Source organism: Cnephaeus nilssonii (assembly GCF_951640355.1).
Source record: "Cnephaeus nilssonii genome assembly, chromosome: 1".
NCBI classification, from domain to species: Eukaryota; Metazoa; Chordata; class Mammalia; order Chiroptera; family Vespertilionidae; genus Cnephaeus; species Cnephaeus nilssonii.
In genome coordinates, this window is record NC_137072.1 from 96,389,799 (window position 1) to 96,415,519 (window position 25,721).

Sequence of the window (25,721 nt, forward strand, 5' to 3'; positions counted from 1 at the left end):
CTTGGCACGGGGCGTGGTGAACCGATTCCTGGGCCCAGGGAATGCAACTTGACTGGAAGCAGCCTGGGAAAGTGAGCGCTTTCGGTGAGTCTCAAGTTTGGGGGACGCTGAGGCCACCCGGAAAGTACAGTCACACTAATCATCCCTGGCGGTGAGGTTCCGCCCAACTGACAAGCAACCCCCCCAGCTGGGCGTAGGAATAAACCCGCTGGCTGGCAGGAGCGGGGGAGCGGTCCCGGGCATCCTCCTCCCGGGCGGGGACGGCCCTGGCGCTCTCCACTCCGGGGCGCGCCCTCGCAGCCGCCCCGGCCCCGCGGGTCGGGAGCTCGGAGCCGAGGTGCGCCAGGTGCGCGGGTGCCAGGCGCGGCCGAGCCGCTGCGCCCTGAGTCAGCCGCCCAGCTATGCTGCGGAACCAGGACGGCCGGCTCGGCCGCCCCCGCCGCTGAGCCCGCGCTGCCCCCGCGCGGGGCGCCGGCTCCCCGCCCCCCGCCCCCGCCGGCCGGGAGGAAGCGGCCGAGGCGCGGCGCCGAGCGGAGCACCTGGGCCGGGCGCCGAGGCGGGCGCGGCGCTTCCGGAGCTGCGCGCTCCCCGCGCTCCCGCCTCCAGGTGCGGCGGCCGCGGCGCCGGCGAGTGACAGCGCCGCCCGCGTGGCCGCCGTCCGGGCTGCAGACGCCGCGCGGGCAGCCGGCGGGACCGGAGGAGGCCCTGCGCCTGGGACCGACGGGTGAGGACCCTCGCGAGCCGGCGGGGAGAGGCGCGGCCCCCGGGCTCTCCCCCCCCCCCCCCCCCCGCTCCGCCCGCCTCGCCTCCCGAGCCTGGCGGCCCGCGCGCAAGGCGAGTGCCGGGGGCCACGGGGTGGGCTGGGCGGCGTGGACCGGGCCGAGGTGGGAGGACCGTCTCGGGTTGGGTCTGGGCTTTTCGGTACTTTTTTTTTTTTCGGGTAAATTTCCAGAACGCCAAGTGCTGGACTCTTGGTTTCAGCCCCTTGGATTGATTTCGTTCCCGCGTGTGGGCGTCTAAAAGGAAACCAGAAGCGGGTAAGTGATACGAAAACCCCACTTACTCAGGCGCTTTGGCCCGGGAGGGTGACAATCCGGACAGCTAGACCCTTCCCGCATCCCCCCACCTCCGAAGGAAAATAAACGGAAAGGAGGCGCCCTGTAGCGAGTTGCAGGCACCAAGTTATTTACTCGGTGGAGATAAGGAGTTTGCTCTGATCTCGGAGCTCCCCCGCATCCTGCTCCTGTGCACGGGGGACGCCAGGCCTGTAAATACACGTAAATGACTGTCCTCTGACTGCCACCTGCCTCCGCTGTACACCTTGCGCGGGCGACCTGTGGGCAGTGAGTGGACCAGATTGCTCTTTCTCCTCTGCTATTGGAGACAGGTCTCTTGGGGGGGGGGGGGGGCGGGATGGGTGCCCATCTCATTTAGAAAAGTAAGTTCATCCTGGTTTGTTTCTTAAACACTTCCCCTCGCCTCCTTGCAGTGATCTGGAGCTATTTTGCTGTTTTGCCGCGGGGGAAAGCCTCGTGAAGTTATATTGTGAACTGTAACCTTTGATAATTAGAGGAAAATGGAAGCTGGTGTGTGTGGAATAGTGTGTTAGGCTCTTGCAAGTTTGTATGGTGATAGCAACACTTTTTAAATTTTATTTTCTGCACGTTTGCCCTTGAAGCAGGCTCCTTTTGGTTTAAAAAAGTGTACTGAAACAGGAACTATTTTTAAAATTACTTTTAATCGGATGTCATTGTGATTACCAATAATAGTATTGTACTTACAAGCTCAGTATTGATTTTCCCGCACTTAAGCACTCTGCACCCCAGAGAATTTGTGGAACGTTGCCCACAAGTAATTGGAAGATGAAGTTATGGCTTTTTTTTTTTTTTTTTTTAAGGAAGCTAACTTTTTTAGAAAAAAAAGAGAAAAAAAAATACCCTTAAACTTTTAATGATGACTTTCATGCACGTACAAGAGAAATATTGAGGGAAAATTCTCAGGACATTCCACTGTTTAACCATGTTTTAAAAAGAAAGAAAAAGTAAAATGGGTCATGGAACTAGGCTAGAGCTTTAAAGTGGAAATATCTCCTTGGCTCCTTTTTAAACATACGGGGTGGGGCTGAAGTAGGTTTACAGTTGTTTGTATGGAAATTAAGACAAGAATTAATAAACAATAATATAAAAATGAATTCTTTGTTTCCCAAACTCACAACTGTAAACCTACTTTTGCCTACCCCTGTATACTATTAAACACACACGTAATATATCTTAACACCAGGAGTGTTTTATATGGAGTTGAGTTGTCATTAGTACTCAAAGTTTTATTTAAAATACCTGGAGGGTCAATCAAAGGATTTAAAGTTATGTATGAGGGCCTATATGTGTTTGTGTTTTTTCCTTCTTCTGTAAGCCTGTTAAATTTTATATGTTGTCCATGAAAGGAGAAGCTGGTGGTACATTTAAAAAATATATATATTTCTGTTGATTTCAGAGAGGAAGAGAGAGAGAGATAGAGAGAGAAACATCAATGATCAGAGAGAATCATTGATCAGCTGCCTCCTGAATGCCCCCTACTGGGGATTGAGTCTACAACCTGGGCACGGGCCCTAACCTGGAATCAAACCGGGGCCTCCTGGTTTACATAGGTCAATGTTCAAGCACTGAACCACACCAGCTGGGCTGGTGGTACATTTGAAAACAAATTTGTAATCATCTACCACTAAAACTTCCTAGCAGTCTGAGGCTCACAGATATTCAGTGAATAATTTTCAACTTAACTGCTCTTAGTTACTGTGGTTAAACATAGGATTCATTTTATAATGAATTGCTATTTTCTTATAAACTCTGAGACTATGAAGGTTTAAAAACCTGCTTAGATGGGAAACAGTGTGGAGTTTCCTTGAAAAATTAAATACGGAACTGCCATGTGACCCAGTGATCCCACTTGTAGGAATATATCCTAAGAAACCCAAAAACACCAATCAGAAAGAATGTATGCACCCCTATGTTCATAGCAGCACAATTTGCAATAGCTAAGATCTGCAAACAGCCCAAGTATCCATCAGTAGATGAGAGGATAGAAAAGTTGTAGTACATTTACACCATGGAATACTATGTTGCAGTAAAAAAGAAGGATCTCTTCTCCTTTGAGGCAGCATGGAGGGACCTGCAGCCTGCAGAGTATTAATGCTAAGGGAAATAAACCAGTCATAGAAAGACAAGTATCACACGATCTCATTCATGTGTAGAATCTAATGAGCAAAAGAAACTGATGAACAAAGTAGATCCTGAGGCAGAAGCATGGAACACACTGTCCAATCTCAGAGGGAAGGTGGGGGTGGGAAGTGGTCAACCAAAGAACTTGTATGCATATATGTATGACCCATGGACAGAGACAATAGGGTGGTGAAGGCCTGGGGCAGGGCATGGGGGTAGGCTAGAAGGGATCAATGGGGGCAAGAAGGGGACAGATATAATACTTTTAATAATAAAGATTTAAAAAAAATAAAAGCCTGCTTAGGATTCTGGGTTATAGACCTCATGGTATCAAAGAAGGTATTTCTTCTTTTGCTACTTTCTACCCCATGTCCCTGCAACTTGGAGAAAGTTTGGTGAAAGATGCTATGAAAATGTTAACATGGACATTGCTGTTAAAGCCTTATTTTAACAAGGGTTCCCCCCCCTCCCCAATTTATTTATTGACTCATTGGATCCAGTATTTTCATTACTCTAAACAGAGGGATTTAAAATATTCTCTGTGAAACATTAATTAGGTAGGGAGAACTTGTTATTAATGTTGGAGATATTTCTTAGCTTTGGCAAGCAGTGATTGATGAGAGATTAGAGGCTAGGAGATTCTTCTTCATCTTTTTTTGTGTGAAGTCCTAGACCCCTATAGTTGATTATTTTAGGTTTCTTTTAAGCATTAGCCAGATTAAATATTTAATAATAGGTAAACCATTTTGCTTGCTTATTTCCTTAATTTACTAACAGTTAATGATACTCTCTTCACGTGATCTTTTCTAGTTAGAAATTTGATCTGTTAATTTTGTTACAGTTTTGACTCAGCATAAACTTCCTTCCTTACTCATGCCATGGAGGAAACAAAGGAGTCCTGATCTGGGTTGAAGAAATCATTTTGAGCAGCTTCAGGGATAAAACTACTAGAGAAGTAGGAAGAATTATGTTTCTGTATCATACCATTTGTGTACAGAGGTGCATGGGTAGGTGAGGGAATGCTCAGGGAAGGAATACTCAAGATAGTGCATCTGCCTTCATAGTTCTCACAAAAATGGGATGCAAAAAGGATTGTTATATTACATAGCTTTAGGAAGAGAATGGTTTAATCCTTTGGAGTTGGAGAGATAATTAAGAAAGAGCAAAAGAGAAGTATTGTCTTCACTCTGATTACCAGGAGACTTGAACTTGTTGGGGTGGTGATGGTGAAAGTGGTTGCCAAGATGCTTTCACAGTATCTTGATGAAGTTCAGAATTTTTAGCCTGCCCTTGAAGGCCCTTCATTGCCAAGTCCAGCTTCCTTTTCGGGCATCACCTTTTATTAAAGTCCTGGTCCCTCCCAGGTACTCTCATCTTGCTATTGCCTGCTGACATCTTCTCCCTCATTGCCCCCTTCATGGCATTCCTTCTACTTCAGATGCTTCTGTCTCCTTTTTGCTACATTTCTTCTTCACATCCTCTACAGCTCCTTCATTGAGCACTCCATCCTCAAGGATCAAATTACTGCATATTTCATTTATATTCTTGAAGCTGATTGGAGATTGAGTGTTCCCCTGGCACTCATGAAAGATGTTGGTGCTACTTCTCTCTGTACAAAAAAAAAAAAAAAAAAAAAAAAAAATACTTAAAATGTAAACCATGTGAAAGTCAAGGTCACACAATTTTATTTTTCTTCTTATTATTTAAGTGCTATTTTGGGTGCAGCAGAGTCTTCCAATTTTTGGTACTCCTTCTGTATTGGTACTTGTTGCTATAGCAAGGAACTGACTGTTCATATACATGGTGTGTTCCTTTGGTTGTAGTCATGTCCAATCTACCCTTTTTGTTTTAAACTCTTTGAGAAAAGACATTGCATCTTTACTTTCTTTGTAGCACTTTAACACACTGTTCTCAAATGAGATAAATAGGTGCTGTTATCTTGAACTGCAAATATTTCCCACTATTTATCTTGGAGAGAGTAAACTGTGTACCTTAAATATTTATGGAATGAATAATTACAAATAAATGAATCAATAAGTTGGGAGACACTTGCTGAGATATCCTCTTTTCCTAAGAAAAAAGAGGCTTTGACAATTACAGAACCACTAGGAATAAGCCCTCAAATTCAGTTGGAAAAGAGGTCAGGGTGCTATTTATAAATGCAGAGAGAGGAAACGGTTCACAGTAGGCTATTTTGAAACATCTGGTTGTTAGTCTAAAAATGCAGCTCAAATTCAGAGGAATGGTGGGGTACACATTTGTATTACATTTTCAGATTGAAAATATAATGTATGTATGAAAAGTGCACATATTCTAAGTGAATATTTTAAAATCTTTTTATGGAAGTATAATGATCATGCTAGTTTTGATCTGAGTAAATTAAACATTACAGCTCTGTTCATTGTAGCATGCACTGGAATAGAGTCCCGAAGAATATGTGCCTATGTTCATATCAAGGGTTCTCAGGGGTCTGATTTTTCTTCTTCCTGCTGGATGTGGCCAGATTGCAGAGGGGGTGGGAGGGGGCTGGCACTGGGCAGAGGGAGCTGTCCAGGTGTTAGGGGCACGCAGCTGGAAGTCCTCCATAGTGTTGCAGGCTTCCACTTATTATTACTTTTAATTATCCCCACTTCTGCTCTTGTAGGAACTTGGGAAGATGAAATCTTTCTCTGGTTGCCCAAGATTTATGGCTCTACTTTAAAGATCTCTAATGGAAAGCAAGTCTCAAACATTAGCCAATTAACTTAAAATCTAGGTGGACAGCTTGAAAGAGAAGCTGCGTGAAGCCAAGGAGATTATCAACCACGTAACTATTGAGATAAAACCTAAAAACTCTAACCTAGGTACTACTTACGCCATTAATAGCTTCTCCTAACAAGTAAAGGAATTGCCATTTCTGGCCTTCACCGGATGTGGAAGTGGGTATTAAGTTTTAGATTTTGAAAGAGTTGTATTTTTTAGGTAACGGTAAATAAAATAATCAAAACATAATGTAGAACAATCGCTTTCCTTTGATCCAAGCCATGAATGCGTTTGCCCAGAGCCTGGCTATTTCAAACCTCAGCAATGCTTGTTAGTAGCCAGGGTCTGTTCTAAGATCTTTATGTATGTTTACTCATTTCATTCTCAAAACAGTCTTGTGTTGTAGGCGCTATTGTCATCACTGCTTACACATGACAACAGTGAGGCTCAGAAAAATACAGGAACTTTCCCAAGGTCCTGCAGCTGGTACACGGCAGAGCTGGGATCACTGATAATCACTGTGCTCTGTGTCCCAAGTCTAAAGTCTTCAGTAAGATCATCGTGTTCACTACGCTAACCACATCTGTATTTTGCTAAATTAATAAAACTGTGTTTACTGCTGTGTTAGGTGCTTTGTAGGTTTATTAGGAGAATAATTTACAGTGTTATTTAAAAGAAATGTAATTTTACTAGGCAGGCAGAAGAATACTAGTCAAACCAAGTCCAATAATCTATTATGAATATGACCAAGTACAGTATTGTATACAACAGATGAAGTAATAATAATAATAGCCAACTTTATAATTCATGTCAGGTACTGTTCTATGTACCCTACATTTTTCACTTGTTTAATCCTAATAGAAATCCTGTTAGATCTGAGGAATATTGTCCTCATTTGACAGACAAGGAAACCCACCTCCCAGGAAGTTAAACGGTGTAATCAAGGTGCACGGTTAACAAGCGGGAAGGCCAGCTTGGAATTCAGGCAGCCTGACTCCAGAGCATTTTGATCTCTCCCTGTACTGCGGATGAGGTAGAGTTAATGAGGAATTAAGGGGGAATGGAATAGGTAGGGGAGATTCATGGATGTGGTGGAACACACTTGTGAGACTTGAATTGCCCCCAAAGGAAAGAAAAAAGCCAAGGTGTGTACGGGGAGTTCCTTTTGAACGAAAGCTGAAATGTTGGCCAGAATCTTCTAGTCAATCTCCCTATCTCCTTATCGTGGTAAAAACACACATAGTAGTGAACTATTTTTAGGTGTATAGTTCAGTAGTGTTACGCATGTTTACACAGTGGTGAAACGGATCTCCAGAACTTTTTCATCTTGCAGAACTGACCCTCTCTATCCATTAAACACCTGCCCCTCCACTCCCAGCCCCTGGTAAACAGCAGCTACTTTCTACTTCTATGTACTTGACCAATGTATATATCTCATGTAAGTAGAATCAAACAGTATTTGTCCTTTTTAGACCGGCTTTGTTTATTTAGCATAATGTCCTCAAGGTTCATCCATGTTGGTCGCATATTGCAGAATTTCCGTCCTGGTTAAGGATGGATGGTATTCAGTTGTGTATGTAGCACATTTTGTTTATCCATTCATCCATCAACACTTCCATTCCCTGACTTCCTTTGTATCACATTTCCAGTTGAACCTTTACAACCATGGTTAAGTACCTTTTGAAACAGTGCTTTAATACTTTCTGCTCTAGTCAAGCAGTTGTTTTGTTTTGTTTTTTCACCCCATCACCGTTGACTGCTCTGGTGAGCAGTGAAATCTTTGGCTGTATTTGAAGATTTTATTTTGGCTTCATACTGTTGTACTTACTGTATAAGTTGTCCTGCATAGTTCTTTCTGCAATCATAGACGCAAAATAAATTTTAATAAACTAAATTCTGTATTAACATTTCTTTAATTTCAAAGATATTCTCCCTTAATTTGTCATTGGCTCTTAAATCTCAAACAATTAAATGTAAATGAATGTAGGCCCCCATATTTAACCACTTACATGTACATATATGCCCACAATCAAATTGAAAAAGTATATAAAATTTGGGCTTGTACCCTCGCTGGTTTGGCTCATTGGATAGAGCGTCAGCCCACGGGCTAAAAGATTGTAGGTTCAATTCTGGTCAAGGGCAACTACCTCAGTTGCAGGCTTGATCCCCAGCCTCCCATGTGTGAGGCAACCAATTGATTTCTCTCTCTCAATGATATCTCTCTCTTTCTGTCTCTCCCCTTCCTTTCCACTCTCTCTAAAAAAATCAATGGAAAAATATCCTTAGGTGAGGTTAATTAACAGCAACAATAAAAACAAACAAAAAACTAGGTCTTGCAAGGCCTGCTATATTGAAGTAGCATTTCTTTAGTGACTGTACATACTTAGCTAGACAGAGGAGATAGAAAATATGAAGTCCTTCGTATCCCTCTACTGTTAAGTAAGTTGTACAGTCTTAGGCAGCATAGGCGGTGGAGTCTGACTCTTAGAGTTCTGGCTCCACTGTGTGCCTTTTTGCATGAGACTCCGCCTAGGGCAGCTATGAGGATCATGGGAGACCCTCCACAGGTGGTTTGTTAACACTCCACAAATATGGCTGTTATTATTAGCAATAAAATTCTGAGGGAGAATGAAAGGATGGATGTGTTTTGATGGGTGGAAAGTAGTAGAGATCAAGGTAGAGAAATTGGAGGCGGAGGAGGTCAGAGCACAGGAAGTGGAGGCGGCCACAGTGAAGAGTGATGGCCAGATTGAGGAAACTGGGCTTCCTGTAAGGGCTTTAATGGGGGTGGTGTTGCCCCAAGCTAATGTAGGTGAGTGGATGGCAGAGAAGAGGGATACTAAATGACGAGTTTTACCATGTTCTGGGGACTGAGCCCTCTGGGTAGAACAATAAGTTACGATCCTTGACCTGTGACCTTTTGCAATTCACTCTATCCTATGGGGTGGAGTAATATGACAACAAGTATATTTTCTCAAAACCACTTCCTATTCTGCATGGCTGTGGGGAACAAAGTAGAACATGTTGTTTTTATGAATACTTAGAGTTTAATATGTTGGTATTAAACAGTGATTTTGCTTGATGTGCAAATATCATGGTACCTATTTCTCGTGATTATGTTCTGTGCTGATGCAAAGGTGGAATTCTGTTAAGATCTGTAGCCTGAACTAGTTCAGCAAGTTATCCATATGGAGTGAGCCCCCTCATTTTTTTTTTTAAAGGATTAGCTGTTTTTCCACAGCAAGTTTATTAGCAATTTAAAGGCAGGGGCACATCTCTTACCTAATATGCAAATTGTCTGAACAGTGGAACGACTGGTTGCTATGACGCGCACTGACCACCAGGGGGCAGAGGCTTAATGCAGGAGCTGCCTCCTATAGGTCAGTGCACCTCCCACAGGGGGAGCGCTGCTCAGCCAGAAGCCGGGCTCACAGCTGGTGAGTGCAGCAGCCACGGCAGCGCTAAGGATGAGCTGTCAGTTGGACATCCCCTGAGGGCTCCCGGACTGTTAGAGGGCGCGGGCCGGGCTGAGGGATCACCCTCCCCACCCGTGCAAAAATTTTGTGCACTGGGCCTCTAGTAAGGTAATAAGATCATGTTTATTAGTGATGTTTCAAGCCAGGCATGTAGCAGGTGCTTCTAAATGCTACTTCCCTTCTACTCAGGATAGGATGGGCAAATGCACAACCACATCTGTCATTCTGTCATGCCAACTCTTTGTATACTCTCTAAACAGGTTCTGCATGTACATCATGCACTAAGTTTATAAACAAATAATTTGACTGGAATTTATTGGGCAGTTTATGAGGGCTGATCATCATCTTGGAAGAGTCATTAGTTTATAATAGGCTAAGAAAAAGTAATTACAATTGCAAACAGTTATTTAGCATTTGTTGTGTGCAGTTGGTGTTCTAAATCCTTTACGACAGCCCTATGAAATAGAACTATTATTATTCTCATTTCCCTGATGAGGAAACTGAGGCACAGAGAAGTCAAATACTTGTTCAAGTTCACAAAACTTAAACCTGGAGAAATTGGGATTTGACCCAGGTTTTCCAGTTCCAACATTGTGGCTTTTGTATTACCCCACTTCTGTAGGTTACTATTAAATGAATAAAATATAATTTAATCCTCTGAAGTAAATGCTGTGGGGAATATAAAGAAGAGGGTTTATTTCTTGTTCAGTAGAAACCTTGTGAAGGAAATAGCATTTGAGTTAGACTTCAAAGAATGGGAAAGATTTCAATTGTGGGAAGATAATGACTGTAGTGATGAAAAGAAATAATTATAATGATGGAAATGAATGTTTGTTAAGCACTTACCATATGCCAGTGATTTTCAACCTTTTTCATCTCACGTTACACATAAACTAATTACTAAAATTCTGCGGCACACCAAAAAAACATTTTTTTTTTCTGCTCTGACCAAGTATAGGTATTCTTTTGATTGATTTATAAAAATAATAGTAATTACCTACCCTTTTTTTCTCCATAGTGACTTCTTAAAAAGTCAGTTGCCGCCCTAGCTGGTTTGGTTCAGTGACTAGAGTGTGGGCCTGAGGACTAAAGGGTCCTGGGTTCTTTTCAGGTCAAGGGCACATCTCTGGGTTGTTGGCTCTGTCCCCAGTAGGTGGTGTGCAAGAGGCAGCCAATCAATGATTCTCTCTCATCATTGATGTTTCTGTCTCCTTCTCCTTTCCTCTCTGAAATATCCTATATAACCTATGTAATAAGAGAGGAATATGCTAATTATCCGTTACGCCCTGAGGCATATTGACCTGCGTAATGACTGGATCATGGATCTGCAGGAACATGGGGCAGCGAACTACAAGTTACAAGGGGCAGCAGAGAGCTACAGGAGGGGCAGGGCAGCAAGCTATGAGCGGGGGAGGGAAGAGGGGGTTGGGAGGAGCTACAGGAGGGCGGGGCAGCGGGCAGAGAGCTACAGGAGGGTGGCAGTGACCTACTGGCACACGGATTTGTGCGCAGGGCTACTAATATATATATATATATATATATATATATATATATATACACACACACACACACACACACACATATATGTGTATATATATAATAAAAGCATAATATGCTAATTAGACAGGACAGCTGAACAGCCTTCCAGACATCCTTCTGGATGACCTTCCAGACGATGCCAGGGCTGCAAGGGGCTGCGAGGGCCAAGCCCCTTGCATGAATTTTGTGCATAGGGCCTCTAATATATATATATATATATATATATATATATATATATATATATATATATCCTAATATATATAAAAAGGCAGGGGCTGTCACGACCTAAAAACCAGATGGATGACCGAACAGCAGGCTGCCAGTGGAAGGGAGCTCTGGGCCCCTGCTGGGGCGTGGTGGTGGTGGGGAGCTCTGGGTCCCGGCCGGGGCACGGCGGCGGGAGGGAGCTCTGGGCCCCGGCCGGGGCACGGTGGTGGTGGGGACCTCTGGGTCCCAGCCGGGGAACGGCGGCGGGAGGGAGCTCTGGTCCCTGGCCGGGGCGTGGCAGAACTCTGGGTCTCACGTGATCGGGGGCGTGGCCGGCCTTCAAACTGGACCCTGACAGGAGGGAGGAGGGAACCCCATTCCTTGCAGAATCGGCCATTGGTCAGCTTGCTGTCAGCAGCCTGCCAACCAGGAATCCCATTCCCCTGCACCCCAGACCCTGACAAGAGGGAGAAGGGAGACCCATTTCTTGTGGAATCGGCCATTGGTCAGCTTGCTGTCAGTGGCCTGCCAACCAGGAATCCCACTGATCCTAAAACAGTGGTCGGCTAACTCATTAGTCAACAGAGCCAAATATCAACAGTACAACGATTGAAATTTCTTTTGAGAGCCAAATTTTTTAAACTTAAACTATATAGGTAGGTACATTGTTATTAACTTAATTAGGGTACTCCTAAGCTGGCCTTTGCTAAAAACTCAAGGGGCCAAAGAGCCGCATGTGGCTCGCGAGCCTCAGTTTGCCGACCACTGTCCTAAAATATTTCCTCTAATTAATTCCCTTTTAATGTGCACGAATTTCGTGCACCCGGCCACTAGTATATGTGTGTGTGTTAAGCGCGTGCGCACACACACACACACACACACACACACAGACAGTTGCCTATACTTGTATATAAGGATTTCTGGTACCAAGATTTAACCAATCACATGCAAACTTGTTATGCGATGTGACCAATAAAATGGAACTCTATTAAATGACCTATATACTTATGGTTCAAGACAGGGCATTCACATTAGATGGCTATTGTGTTCACTGTTGTCATTTTTTTATTCGATAATCTAAGGGAAAAGAGCTCAGTGCCCATGACAAAATAGTCAGTTATTGCATGCTTTAAAAATTCTTGTGGGCGAAACCACTTTGGCTCAGGGGATAGAGCGTCGGCCTGTGGACTGAAAAGTCCCAGGTTCGATTCCAGTCAAGGACATGTACCTTGGTTGCGGGCACATCCCCAGTAGGGGTTGTGCAAGAGGCAGCTGATCGATGTTCCTCTATCATCGATGTTTCTAACTCTCTATCCCTCTCTCTGCCTCTCTTTAAAAAATCAATAAAATATATTAAAAAAAAATTCTTGTGGCACACTGGTTGAAAATCGCTGCCATATACTAAGCACTAAAGTCTAAGTTTAACACTTACAGATGGATTATCTCATTTAATCTTTACCAGTGCTGAGGTACCTTTGAGTGTTTCCATTTTATGGTTAAGGAAACTGACATACAGATATGTGCCTGTGTTACCACTGTGTTACCACAAGAAAGTGGGGGAGGTGGCATTTGAGTTGGATTCCAGACTCCTGGGCAGAGAGTTAGGGGGGTGGTTCCATCCTAGGGGAGGAGAGTGATGAGCTTAGCCTCAGCTGAGATGGCATAAGGCACATTGGGGAGCATGAGGAATTCAAAACTGTAATTACCAAATTTTGTTGCACATCCCAGTCATCAAATTCGGATTCCCGGGCCTGTTATCAGCACTTGTTGCTGTACAGCAGATCCACAGACCAGCACCTGCAGGGCCGCTGACCTAGAGCACCGCACACGTGCCATTGTGCCCAAGTGGAGGTCAGAACATGGAAGGCTTCGATTTCATATGAAGGAGACGTTTATAGTTAGGCATGTCCATCTCTTGGCCTCTGATGAGTGCATATGGGTTTTCAGAAGCCTCTAAAGAGCAAGTGGTTCTATGAACATCCTGGGGTGGTAAGACAGCTAAAGAGTCAGGTGATTGGAGGATGAGCTGATGTTAAAGCACACAGGATTGTGGGACCTTTGGGAGGGAGCCTTTTCTGGGCCAGGAAAAGGAATCGGGTTCACTGGCCATATTCAGCATGTTGACTGAGAGTGGAGAAAGGTGTTTTGGGGTAGAATATTTGATGTAGCCATCCCTGAGTCTGCCACTGAGGAAGTACATGTAGATACTGCAAGAGAAGGAAAGTGTATTAAAACACTTACACACCAAAAAACTAACGAAATGGACTCAAGCAGTTCTGCCACCCCGCCAACCTCTCATCTCTTAAACATGTTCCAAGCACTTCAAGGATCCTACTTATATATTGAAAAAGGAGCTATTCTATTTAAGGTCAATAGGAAGCCTTCACAGAGGGGGTAATACCTGCCTACTCAGAATTTTAAATAGTGCATAGAACTTTGCAAAATGTGTAGATCTGCAGGTAGATATAGCATATGAAAGAGGTATGGGGCTATTAAACAGTTGTTTGCCTTGGGAACAATCATTAACAGTGAGCTAAAGTGGGTGAAGGATGTGGGTAGAATGTTTGGCACAGGTTGAACTTGAGCCTGGAGTGAGTACATAGGAACACCTACGTTGCAGGAAATACATATGAGGTATGTTGTCTGGTACATAATTGCTGTTTACATCACTAGTACTGTTATTATTGTTGTTAGACCAAGACCGGACTGTGTTTATGGCACCATAAGAAACTTAGACTTTATCCTGTTGAGGATGTGGCTTTATATACCAAATTTGGATTTCACTGCTACATAGAGACTGGGCTGAGGGATTTGTTCAGAGTGTTGCAGTAATGCAGGCAAGAAATATTATAATGAAGGTCTGAACCAGGGCAAAGGCAGTGAGGATGGAAGAGTGTATTAGTCAGTTCTGGCTGCTGCAACAAAATACCATAGACTGCCTGGCTCAAAAAAGACATTTATTTTCTTACGGTTCAGGAGGATGGGAAGCCCAAGATCAGGGTGCCAGCAGATTTGGCAATAATGATTTCCATTTTGTGACATGCCAAAAAATTGGAAAATATGTTCATTTACAAAATAATTGTGTATAATAAGAGTGGTATATCAGAGATCTAGGCTTGTATGTGGTGTTGAGGTTAAACTTTCTACTTTTTTTTCACTGACATTTTGTCATTTTGAGTGTGATAGAGGGATGTCTTATTGATAAAGGCATTTCCTGCCTTTCATCTCGTTGTATTTTTATTTCTCTGCTCCTGCAGTGCTGCCTAAATATATGTACCTGCCCTCTTATCTGATACCTGCTTGTCAGTATTTGCTGGTATTTTAAATAGTTGGGGCAATAGTTTCTGGGTTGTTGGCATGTAAGACATGCAGTGTCTGAGAGGTGGCTTTTGGAGAGCTATTTTGAGACGTGATCTCCAGAAACATTGCATCAACACTTGTTCAGATAAATTTTCCCTTGTTTGGGTGTGTCTCATTTTACTCCTTCGTTATATGGGTGTTATGCGTATTCTGTACTTTTTCCTTTTTATTAAAGCGTAATATTCAGAAATTTGCAATATGCATTTTCACAAAGTGAACATAGCTATAAAAACAGAACCTAGATCACTAGACTTTTTAAAAAGTTTATTGATGTCATTTGGGAGAAAAATGAAGCCATGCGAATCTGCTGTGTATAAAGGAAAATGTGACCTTTAAACGTTTTCCTTTTACTTTCATATCAACTTACTTCCTGTTATATAATGATTTAAGAATTAACTAATCATTCAACTAGTCTTATCTTACATGTCAGTGTTGTGCATATAATGCTGATGCTTTTTTGAAATGAAAATCATTGACCTGAGAAATAGGTTCTAACTGTGCTTGTTAAGAAAGTCTTTGAAGAAAGTGTAGTAAAGGAGAAAGTTGTTCATATCTGGTTGCTGTTAAGAGAAATTATCTAAAACTTGGTAATCAAAAAAATATATACAGCATGTTCATTCAATGCCTTGTTAGGGGTACTGTTTAATCAGCCCACCCTCAGGATATTTATTCTAATTCTTGTGTTCCACTTTCTATTTATTATTGGGTTAAAACCCAGGACTGGCAAGTTACCTATTATTCACTTACAGATTTTTCTCCAATAGATAGACAACTCTAAAGCCTGTGATTTTATGACCCTGTAGGACATTAACCAGTTTGTTTTTTTAAGTAACCTACCAGTCTTACTCTACCACTAATTGAGAGAGAGAGAGAGAGAGAGAGAGAGAGAGAGAGAGAGAGAGGGAGAAAGGGCTTTTTCTGATGGAACTGTGTAAGCCTGTTCCACAAATGAGCTTGGAACTAACTTGACCATCTTACTGATTACTTTATGAACAAGTCCAATAACATTTTTGACACAAGTTCATTTCGTAGTCCTGTGAGAGTCATTTTTGGCCTTGTTGAACATCATTATTTGATGCTACCACAGCATTTCTGTCCTGTGCTTTCATCCTCTGCCTAGGAATTGACTTTCCAGGGCATCACAGTAACGCACAAAGATTCCAAACTCTCACTGGGTGAAAGTAATTATAAAAATAATGTCATAGTTTATAGTGTAAAACTAGGTTTTAATTACTAAAATTTCCTAATAAATTAATTTGTTTTTCTAGGCTGAAGCACATAAAGCATTCACTATGGAGAAAATACCATTTTGAGACATTTTTCCGTTGCCGGTGAGAGAGGAAGAACCAGTACAGAAGCGCACCCTCCTGTGTGTGTGTCTCATTGTCCTGCTTTTTATAAAGCAGCTCAGTGATGAAGCCACCATTATGTCCTCAGTCAGTGAAGTAAATGTTGATATCAAAGATTTCCTAATGAGCATTAATTTGGAGCAGTATGTCTCACACTTCCGTGAGTTTGGTTTTAATACCGTGACGGACTGCGCAGCTATCGATGACAGCGTGCTACACAAAATTGGAATATCACCTACCGGACACCGGAGGAGGATCATTAAACAGTTACAGATAATCTTGTCAAAAATGCAAGATATCCCAATCTATGCAAATATTCATAAAATAAAGAAGGATGATGAGACTTCCAAGGGTCACCCCGCTCCGTCTTCTGGCCAGGATACCTGCGTAGAATGTTCAGATTCATCTAGTGTTCAGACACCTAGCCCAGCGCAGTTGGAGTCCGTTACAGAAAATCTGGATCCAAGTGACATTAGTGTGGAAAATAGCCAGTGTCTTAAATCGGATGATGAGCCATCTCTTCCTAAACACAACTTTCCCGTTCCAGAAGAAGGTCACCATCTGAAATTAGGCTCTTTTCAGGATTCTTCATTGGGTAGTGAAAACATTCACATAGAACCTTTGATTACAGAGGAGACTGTGGATGGTACAACTAAAGAACAACAAACAGGAAAGGTTGGTTTGAACTCAGAAGATGTGAACACGCTTCCTCCTGTAGACCCTGACCGCCTTTCTTCCCGTGGCTGTCCAATAGCAGAAGCCAATTCTGGACAGGGGACGAATGGTTTATTAGAAAGATCACCACCATCCCCTCTCTTTAACTTTCAAGGACAAATGGTTCTAAATGATTTGTATGTTCCCTCGTCACCATTCCTGACACCTATGAGAAGTCGTAGCAAGTTGGTTTCGAGACCATCTCGGTCTTTTCTGCTAAGACATCGGCCTGTGCCAGAGATCCCAGGGCCAACAAAAGGAATTTCGGGGAGGTAAGAACTTTTATGACAAATTGTAAGTGTATTCAATTGGGAGGGATTTAGTTATTTTAAACAGTTATATTTTCAGTGTTTAATTTTTCCTGAATGTGACATCTATGAATTTACCTATTTAACCTTTTCTTCTCTTTTAAAACTTTTTTCGTTATGCCATGACTCTTGACCACTATTTCCCAGAGTCTGTGTCCAACTTGTAACTAACTGCCTGGAACTCGTTAGCTTTCGACCACGTAATCTCTTTATTTCATCTGGATATTCCTTCCCACACCTTTCCTCCACACCTGGTTTGACATTCTCCCATGAGTGCTGTTTTCATATTTAAGTTGCTGACTCTGCCTCCCCACTAAATTATTTGTTCTTTGGCAGGGGCCGTGTTTCTAATGTTTGTACTTCTATTTCCTGGTACAATGCTTGGCATGAATTAATAATTCAACAGACATCTAATGAATATCTACTTGGTACTCTTGGTCACTGTGCTAGGTGTGAAGGAGGTAGTATTTAAAAACAAAAGTCAGCCAAGTAAATTGGAAGATCTAATTGGCTTTGCTCAATGATTAATGAATTGGGCAGCATCCCATTTAGCAAATAGAAAGGAGCTCTGAGGAGGTGTACACAATGGAAGACTTTTCTAGGCAGATGGAGGCAGGGCGAGGACGTTATCCTAGCAAAGAATGGATTGTTTCAGGCAAGGTCGCGTTCCTTGGGGAGTGAAATCGGGGCTGTCTTACAGATTGCCTTACTGGCATCGCACAGATAATTCTATATTATCTAGCTAAAGGTTTCATTCAGGGAGAGACTGAAATTGCAGTTGGGTTAGGTTTTTTGGAGCTTAGCACGGGTGACTCCATTTTGAGTCTGTTTATTTTCTTTTCTCTCTCTCTCTCTCTCTCTTTTTTTTTTTAACAATATAGAGGAATAATGGAGTTTGAAGTGTGGTGTAGGAGACAGATGTAAAATGATGGTAACAGTACAGTATGAAACCAGGCCCACTAGAGACAGAAACTCTAAAGAGGGGCCTGACCAGAGTGTCTGGTCATTGGTGGCATGAGGTAATTGCGGAGTCTGAGTTGAGCCGACTTGCATCAGAGAGAGCTTTTATCTGTTTCTCAAAGTTACACCTAAAATAGTCGTGGTTTTTCTCTAGTATTGCGGTGGAATATTTTTTTCACTAAAAGCTAACACTTGTCTCTCTGCTGGGGGCCATGAGGCTGTTCAAGTTTGGCTGTTACTGATGTGATACTGAAAGCTATTACAGATTTCTTGCACTGGCTGGAGGCTGGCATTTCTGCAAGATTCCCCCTCCCACGTGCCCCCCCCCCCCCCCCACCACCATCTACTCTGAGCTCTTGCTCTTAGGTACCTTTAGTAATTACAGCCTGAAATGGTGGTTGTATTTTCAAGAGAAAACATGGAGATTTAATATTTGCAAGAGAGAACATGGCAATTTATAAGACTGTTAATTTCAGTAACTCCCATTAGAGCAGCCACTCTTTGAGGGCAGGAGGCCCTAATTTGTCTGTCCACCTTGGTATCCCTAGTGCCAATAGCAGTGTGTAGTATTTATTAGGAAATCAGTAATCATAGTGCCATTTATTAGGTGCTACATTGGATTATAATTTTCCGTGGGTTATCTAATTCTCACAATGGCCCTGTGAAGTAGGTAATATTCGTCCATCTTCTCACGAGGTAACTGCGTCTTACGAGGTAAATTTTCCTAGGATCCCAAGGATAGTGAACTGGATTTCATTCCAGTAAATCTGACTTGTATATAGAGGTATACCTTAGGGATATTGCAGGTTCATTTCCAGACCACCCCAATATAGTGAGTCAAATTCTTTTTGTTGCTGGAGGGTCTTGCCTTCAATTTGTAAAAAGAAAAAGAAAAGAAAGACAACATCTGTGGAGCAGAAAAAGCTAAGTGCGATGAAATGAGGTATGCCTATATAAGAATTGGGATATAATTTAAGAACGTAGAAGGGGACTAATTTTGGTATGACCCATTAGCTTTAAAAATATTTTGCTAATTTTAAACAAAGTAACCTGAGAAGGGCCTACTGTGAGTTACACACATTAAAATTGCATCTTTGCCAGAACAAAATCCTTTTGGGAGCCATGAAGGTAACTTCAGATAAGAAACATTTGGCTTAAGTTTTAAGTAAGATGTACTAGTTTTCATAAATTGAGAGGCTTGTTATTCCCATTATGACCATGAGTCCTTGAAAATGAGAATTGAAATAATGTTAAAATTGGTAGAAAATAACTTGGTAGCTGCATTACAGCCAGATTACCTGTTGTAACCTTTCTTTTCTTTGATTACGGCAGTAAGTGGTAGTTACTCATTCGTGGTGCTTAAATCATAAAAGAGAAAGTAATTAAGTTATTTTCGGACTTCACTGTTTATTTTTACTTGTGGTCCTCACCGGAACTGCAAATAGTGATTGCAAATTTTTTTAAAAAAAAGTTACAATTTGATATTTAAAATAAAATTGTGAGTTCTGTAAACTGAGATTCTCTCATATCAAATAACATCTAAATGATATTTAGTACATTCCTTGATGTATCAAAAAATATTTTTTTGCGGCCAGTGCTTTCACCTGATTTCTTTACAAATTAAGCTTTTCGTGTAACTGTTGGAAGGAATGTGATGCTAGAAGTGCTTTTTCTGAGGTGAAGCCCTTTGTGTTCCCCCTTTATCTACCCAGTTGAATCTCAGTCACATGATTGTTTTCCCTCTGCCTTGGGCATTTCCCATCAGTTCCTGTTCCTTTTCTCTGGACAGGCGGGCCGGGTGGTGCTCTGCTGAATAAGGAATCTCAAGATCTCTCTTACTCTTCTGCCTCTTGAGGGAGAGGTTAGGACGAGGTTGGGAGAGCCAGTCTCTTCCTTCTTACCTTCACTTGGAGCTCTTCCTAGTGCTGGGGAAACCTCCAAGCAGAAGCCAGTCCAACCAGCTGTCATTTCCTTGGGAGCCATAGGTGTGTCCTGGGATCCTTACGGGAAGATCCCCCATAGTCCTCTAGGCAAGAAGGAACAGGTATCTTTCTTATCCTCCCCAGTTGAATGGTTTTATACATGTTGCATGCAATTATTTTTTCCTTGGCACAACTCAAAGAGCCCTCTCTTTTAGGTGTTTTGCCTCTGAATTTTTGGGGGGACAGGAAAGGAAGGACTCAGAGAGAGGTCTTTGGGGAGAAGGATAGCATGCAAGGCAGCATGATGATTGGAGTATATCTATTACAACTTACCGTAAGACCGAGGTACTATATTGGCTGTTTGAGGGCTTTTCTAAAGTTTGAAATCTAGCCCTAGCTGGTTTGGCTCAGTGGATAGAGTGTCAGCCTATGAACTGAAGGGTCCCGGGTTCTATTCTGGTCAAGGGCACATGCCCAGGTTGTGGGCTCAATCCCCAGTGTGGGGTGTACAGGAGGCAGCCGATCAATGATTCTCTCTCATTATTGATGTTTCTCTCTCTCTTTCTCCCTCTCCCTTCCTTCTGATATCAGTAAAAATATATTTTAAAAAAGGTTTGAAATCTAAACCTGAATTCTCCAGTCTTCTTTGAATTTTTTAAAAAAATAAAAATCTTAGGTATTTTTCTTTAGATGTACATAGACATGATACAGACATTAGAAATGGTTAGCAATATTTTAGACTTTAATGTCAAAATGTATATGAGCAAAAATGTACAGGAAAGTAATAGCAATTGTTGGCTGCGTTGAATTTTTAAAAAGTACAGAAACTCATCACATCTTTTTCATGCTTAAGAAAAACTTCACATTTCATGTTATACCAGAAACATGCTTAGCAATCTAAAATTCAGATTTTTTTTCTTTAAAATGCCCTTTTAGAAAAATATGTATTTTTTATTGATTTCAGAGAGGAAGGGAGAGAGAGAGATTGAAACATCAATGATGAGAATCACTGATCAGCTGCCTCCTGCACGCCCCACACTGGGGATCCAGCCTGCAACCCAGGCATGTGCCTGACTAGGAATCTAACTGTGACTTCTGGTTTGTAGGTTGACACTCAAGCACTGAGCCATGCAGGCTGGGTTTTACAATGACTTTTTATAAATTCTATGAAAAAATAGACTGTGAAATTTTGACTTGAACATCTAAGTAAGTCAAAATTTAGATAATAGTTTGATTTATTGTTAGAGGATAAAGATATCTTTCTGCTTGCTAATTTTTACAAGAACACATTATGCTTATATTTATTTTTCATAATTAAAAATGGCCCACTTTGTTTGAAAAAATATATTTTTGTAAACTAAAAATAACTTTATACTATAATAAAGAATAAAAAGCATTAATTTGAGCAAAAGAAGTTGCAGCTCTGGAGACACTGATTTAGGTAGTAACCTCAATTGTATTCCACCCAGAGAAAAGGGAGGTGGTCTTTTACATACAAAGTTTTCAACCAATAGGTCCATTTTATGTAAATGAGATATTCAAATTTAGACACTTCAATTTGTCCAAATCTCAAAATCCTTTTGGTTGGCACTATGCGTTCTGATTGGTCATTATGGAATAGTTCTGATTGGACTTGATAGGTCTTTGTCCATTGGTCCAAAGATAAAACTAGGAACTCCTTTTTAATTCAGTTCTGTAATGACCTGTACTCAGCCTTTTATAGTCAGTCTGTTATGAATTGTAAGAACTGAAGTTTCTTTTTAGATAAACATTCTGTGAAATGACGGACCCTTGATGGTCCATAAATGATTATTTTTTGGTGTGTCTGCCTCACTTAAGTAATAGGTAAGTGTAAATCATAAAGAGAGATTTTTGACAATTAACCTGTGTGCCACTGCTTTTCTTGGCAATTTTGGTGATTAAAAATATGTGAAAAAATAGCATCAGTAGGTATGATGGGGATTCTCTTTGATCAGTTATTCTTTTGAAGTTATTCTATATTGGTGTTTCATTTAGTATTATTTTTAATATTTGTCTGCATTGATGCACATTATTTTGTGCAAAAACTCCTGTGTAGTATTTTATTAAAAGAAATAAACCTATTTTCCTACTAGGTTGTTGACACTTTTTCACTATTACAGATGAAGTGTGTTCATTCTCTTAAGGGCTTTAAAAGTTTACCAGGAGGATCAACCATTATTTTCTCTAATATATAATAATAAAAGCGTAATATGCTAATTAGACCGGACAGCCAAATGACCTTCTGGACATCATTCCGGACGTCCTTCTGGATGACCTTCTGGATGAAGCTGTGGTGGTGGGAGCTGAGGCAGAGGCGGCCACAGTGGTGGGCGGTGGCCAAGGCAGAGGCGATTAGGGGTGATCAGGCAGTCAGGCAAGTGGTTAGGGGCAATCAAGCAGGCAGGCGAGCAGTTAGGGGCGATCAGACAGGCAGGTGAGTGGTTAGGGGCAATCAGGCAGGCAGGCGAGCAGTTAGGGGCGATCAGACAGGCAGGTGAGTGGTTAGGGGCGATCAGGCAGGCAGGCAGAGGAGTTAGGGGCAATCAGGCAGGCAGGTGAGCAGTTAGGGGCAATCAGGCAGGCAGGCAGAGGGGTTAGGGGCAATCAGGCAGGCAGGTGAGCAGTTAGGGGCAATCAGGCAGGCAGGCGAGCAGTTCTGAGCCAGTGGTCCTAGATTGTGAGAGGGATGTCTGACTGCCTGTTTAAACTGGCAGTCAGACATCCCCAAGGGGTCCTGGAATGGAGAGGGTACAGGCTGGGCTGAGGGACCAGGCCTCTAATCCTATATAATAAAATGCTAATATGCAAATCAACCAAACGATGGAACAACCGGTTGCTATGACATGCACTGACTACCAGGGGCAGATGCTCAACATAGGTGGTGCACTGCTCATCCAGAAGCCAGGCTCGTGGTTATTGAGTGCAGCGGCAGTGGCGAGAGCCTCTCCTGCCTACGCGGCAGGACTAAAGATCCCTTGGGGGATGTCCGACTGCCAGCTTAGGCCCGCTCCCATGGCCTAAGCCGTCAGTCGGACATCCCCCAAGGGCTCCTGGACTGTGAGAGGGCACAGGCCGGGCTGAGGGACCACCCTCCCGCTGAGTGTAGAATTTCATGCACCAGGCCTCTAATAAAAATAATAATGATTGGGTCATTCTGCTGCATGTTTGCATTGTACTTGTATAGGGCACAACTTATGCCCTTTAAGTGCATTAATTCATTAATTCTCATAATATTCCTAGGCCGCAATATTTATTCTCCTTCAATAAATGGGGAAACCAGGCTCCGAGCTGTTAGGTAACTTGACCAAGATGACAAAAGCATAATGATAAGAAGGATGATGACTCCTGCTTTTCTGTATGGGTTTTTAAATTTCACAGATTAACCACGCTTTATATTTAAAATTTAAAAGCTATCTGCAGTTTCCAGGCTAACTGGTGGGAAAATAATAAGGCAGAAAGGAATAAAGAACATGGGTTTTGTTCTCATCACAGACTTGACCTTGACTTCTGGCTTTGCCTCTTATTTGCTGTGGGACTGGGCAAGGAGAGCCTCCTTTTTCATTATTGGTACGATTAGGACACCTGGTCCTACCTTATAGGGCTGTTGTGAGAATGAAATGTGAGATGTAGATATATAAAACCCTAACATAATGCTTTGGGCATACTAGGTTTTAGAATATAGAATAGCTTGTGATAATTTATTCGTAGATACATAAGAATATAAATTGCTAATCACCAGTTTTCAAAACACCTTGCTTCCTATATTGAGTGAATCTTTCAGCTGCAGTAGATCAAGTGAACTTGATTGGTAGAGTTGGTAATCACTTGCAGGTGGATATTGAATATCGAAATAAAAAATGATCACAACTCTTTTTATAATTTATGACTAATAGTAAAACCAACAAAATATGCTTTAAAATACCACTAATGGATGTACTTAAAATAGTTCAAAATCTTTCTAATTTGTGTATTTTTTTCGGTAAGGTGACACTATTAAGCACTGTAGTTTAGAATAGAGGTTATGGAGCTGAGCTGCCTGGGTTTGAATCCTGCTGGTTACTGATCAGCTGTGAAAGTTACTTAACTGCTTTATATGCCAATTTTCTTATTTAAAATGCAGATAATAATAGTTTTTACTTCTTTGGGTATTTGTGACTATATATATGTACAAATATATCTATGTAAAATTTTACATATGTATGTAAAATTCTGATACCTATTTCGGGCATATAGTAAGTGGTCATAAGAATTAGCAATATTTATTATCAGAGAAAGTTACCAAATATGTAGAAAATTTGAGTGCTGCTCTACTAAAGGGTTCAAATCATTAATATGTGCATGTGCCAGAAACATACAAATTTTAGGAAACAATTATAGCTGTATAACAGTATAAAGAATCTGGAGATAATGAACAAATAAGGGTGAAGTATTTTGTAATCCTTTGTTAAACTTGTATGCTCCTCCCTGCCAAAGACAACTTTTATATATTTTTAAAATATGTATGTATTTTATTGATTTCAGAGAGGAAGAAAGAGAGAGAGAGAGATAGAAACAGCAATGATGAGAGAGAATCATTGATTGGCTGCCTTCTGCACGCCCCCTACTGGGGGGATCGAGCCTGCAACCCGGGCAATGCCCTTGGCCGGAATCGAACCTGGGACCTTTTAGTCCACAGGCCAACACTCTATCCACTGAGCCAAACTGTCGAGGGCCAACTTTTATCTTGACTTTAAATATCAATTACTTTATTTATTGAAAAAAAAAAAGTTTACTTCTTAAGTATGCCTCAAACAATATAGTTTTGTTGTATAATTTTTTAAAAATACAATAATACAGTGCATATATAAATTATTTCCAGACAAATGTAAATCAGATTTATATCTAATTTCCATATAAAATAGACTCATTTTAAGTATACTTGTTGATGAGTTTTGGAAAATATATATATACCTGTATGACCACTACCACATCAAGATATAGGACATTCAGTCACTCATCCACTCCGCCCTAAAAAATCTCTTTGTCCACTTGCAAAAAATTACTCTCTATATCCGGCAGCTACTGATCTCCCTGTGTCAGTTTTGCCTGTTCCAGAATTCCATATACATGGAATCATATAGCAAGTAATATTTTGTATCTGGTGTCTTTTACTCAGCATGGTGTTTTTGAGACACATCCATATTGTTGCATGTCAGTTTGTTACTTCTGTTGTTGATTTGTGTGCGTGTCCCATAACTTGTTTATTCATTCACATGAGGACATACGTTGGGTGGTTTTATTGATTTATTTATTTTGGAGCATATCTATAGGTGCATGTCTGTAGAGTATATACTTAGGAGTAAAATTGCTCCCAAGTGTTATTGGATATGGTTGTCTTCCACTTTGGTAGGCAATGCAAAACTGTTCCTATAAAGTGGTTGTGCGTTCCTTTTGTTTCAGACCCTCTACCACATTTGGCTGTGTGTATAAGTGGGTGTATAGTGATATTTTATTGTGATTTTAATTTGTACTTTCTGATGACTAACAAAATTGAGCACCTTTTAATGTTTATATTGGTTATTGACCATGCTTATATCTTCTTTTGTGTGGGCCTTTTCAAGGATTTTAACCATTTTTTCTTCTGTTCATTGCTTTCAATTACATTTTCTGCCTTTCATAATGATTTTTAAAATTTATTTATGGACTGTGTGTATAAGCCTTTTGTTGAATATATCTTCTCCTTTTCTACCTCTTGCTTTTTTACTCCTTGATGGTGACTTATGAATAAAAGTGTAATTTTAATTTATTCAGATTATCAATACTTTCCCTTAGGGTTGAACTTTTTGTGTCTTAAGTCACATGAGGATATTCTATTTTATCCTCTAGCTTTGTCTGGCCTGTCACTCTGGGATTTATAATCTGCCAT

General features: G+C 41.5%; 1 protein-coding gene across 7 annotated transcripts in view; it reads left to right on the forward strand.

Moving 5' to 3' along the window:
- Nucleotides 1–588: 588 nt before the first annotated feature.
- Nucleotides 589–25,721, forward strand: part of ARAP2 (ArfGAP with RhoGAP domain, ankyrin repeat and PH domain 2) — a 172,944-nt gene continuing 147,811 nt past the window's right edge. For 3 of the 7 annotated variants that reach the window (XM_079783125.1, XM_079783131.1, XM_079783130.1), the window contains exons 1-2: nucleotides 870–1,037; nucleotides 15,811–16,877. In XM_079783125.1, coding sequence (XP_079639251.1) covers nucleotides 15,970–16,877 — 908 coding nt within the window. In that variant the 5' untranslated portion in view covers nucleotides 870–1,037; nucleotides 15,811–15,969. Of the gene's footprint in view, nucleotides 835–869; nucleotides 1,038–15,810; nucleotides 16,878–25,721 lie in introns of those variants that run through there. The other 4 variants (XM_079783126.1, XM_079783128.1, XM_079783129.1 and 1 more) reach the window with 4 other exon arrangements.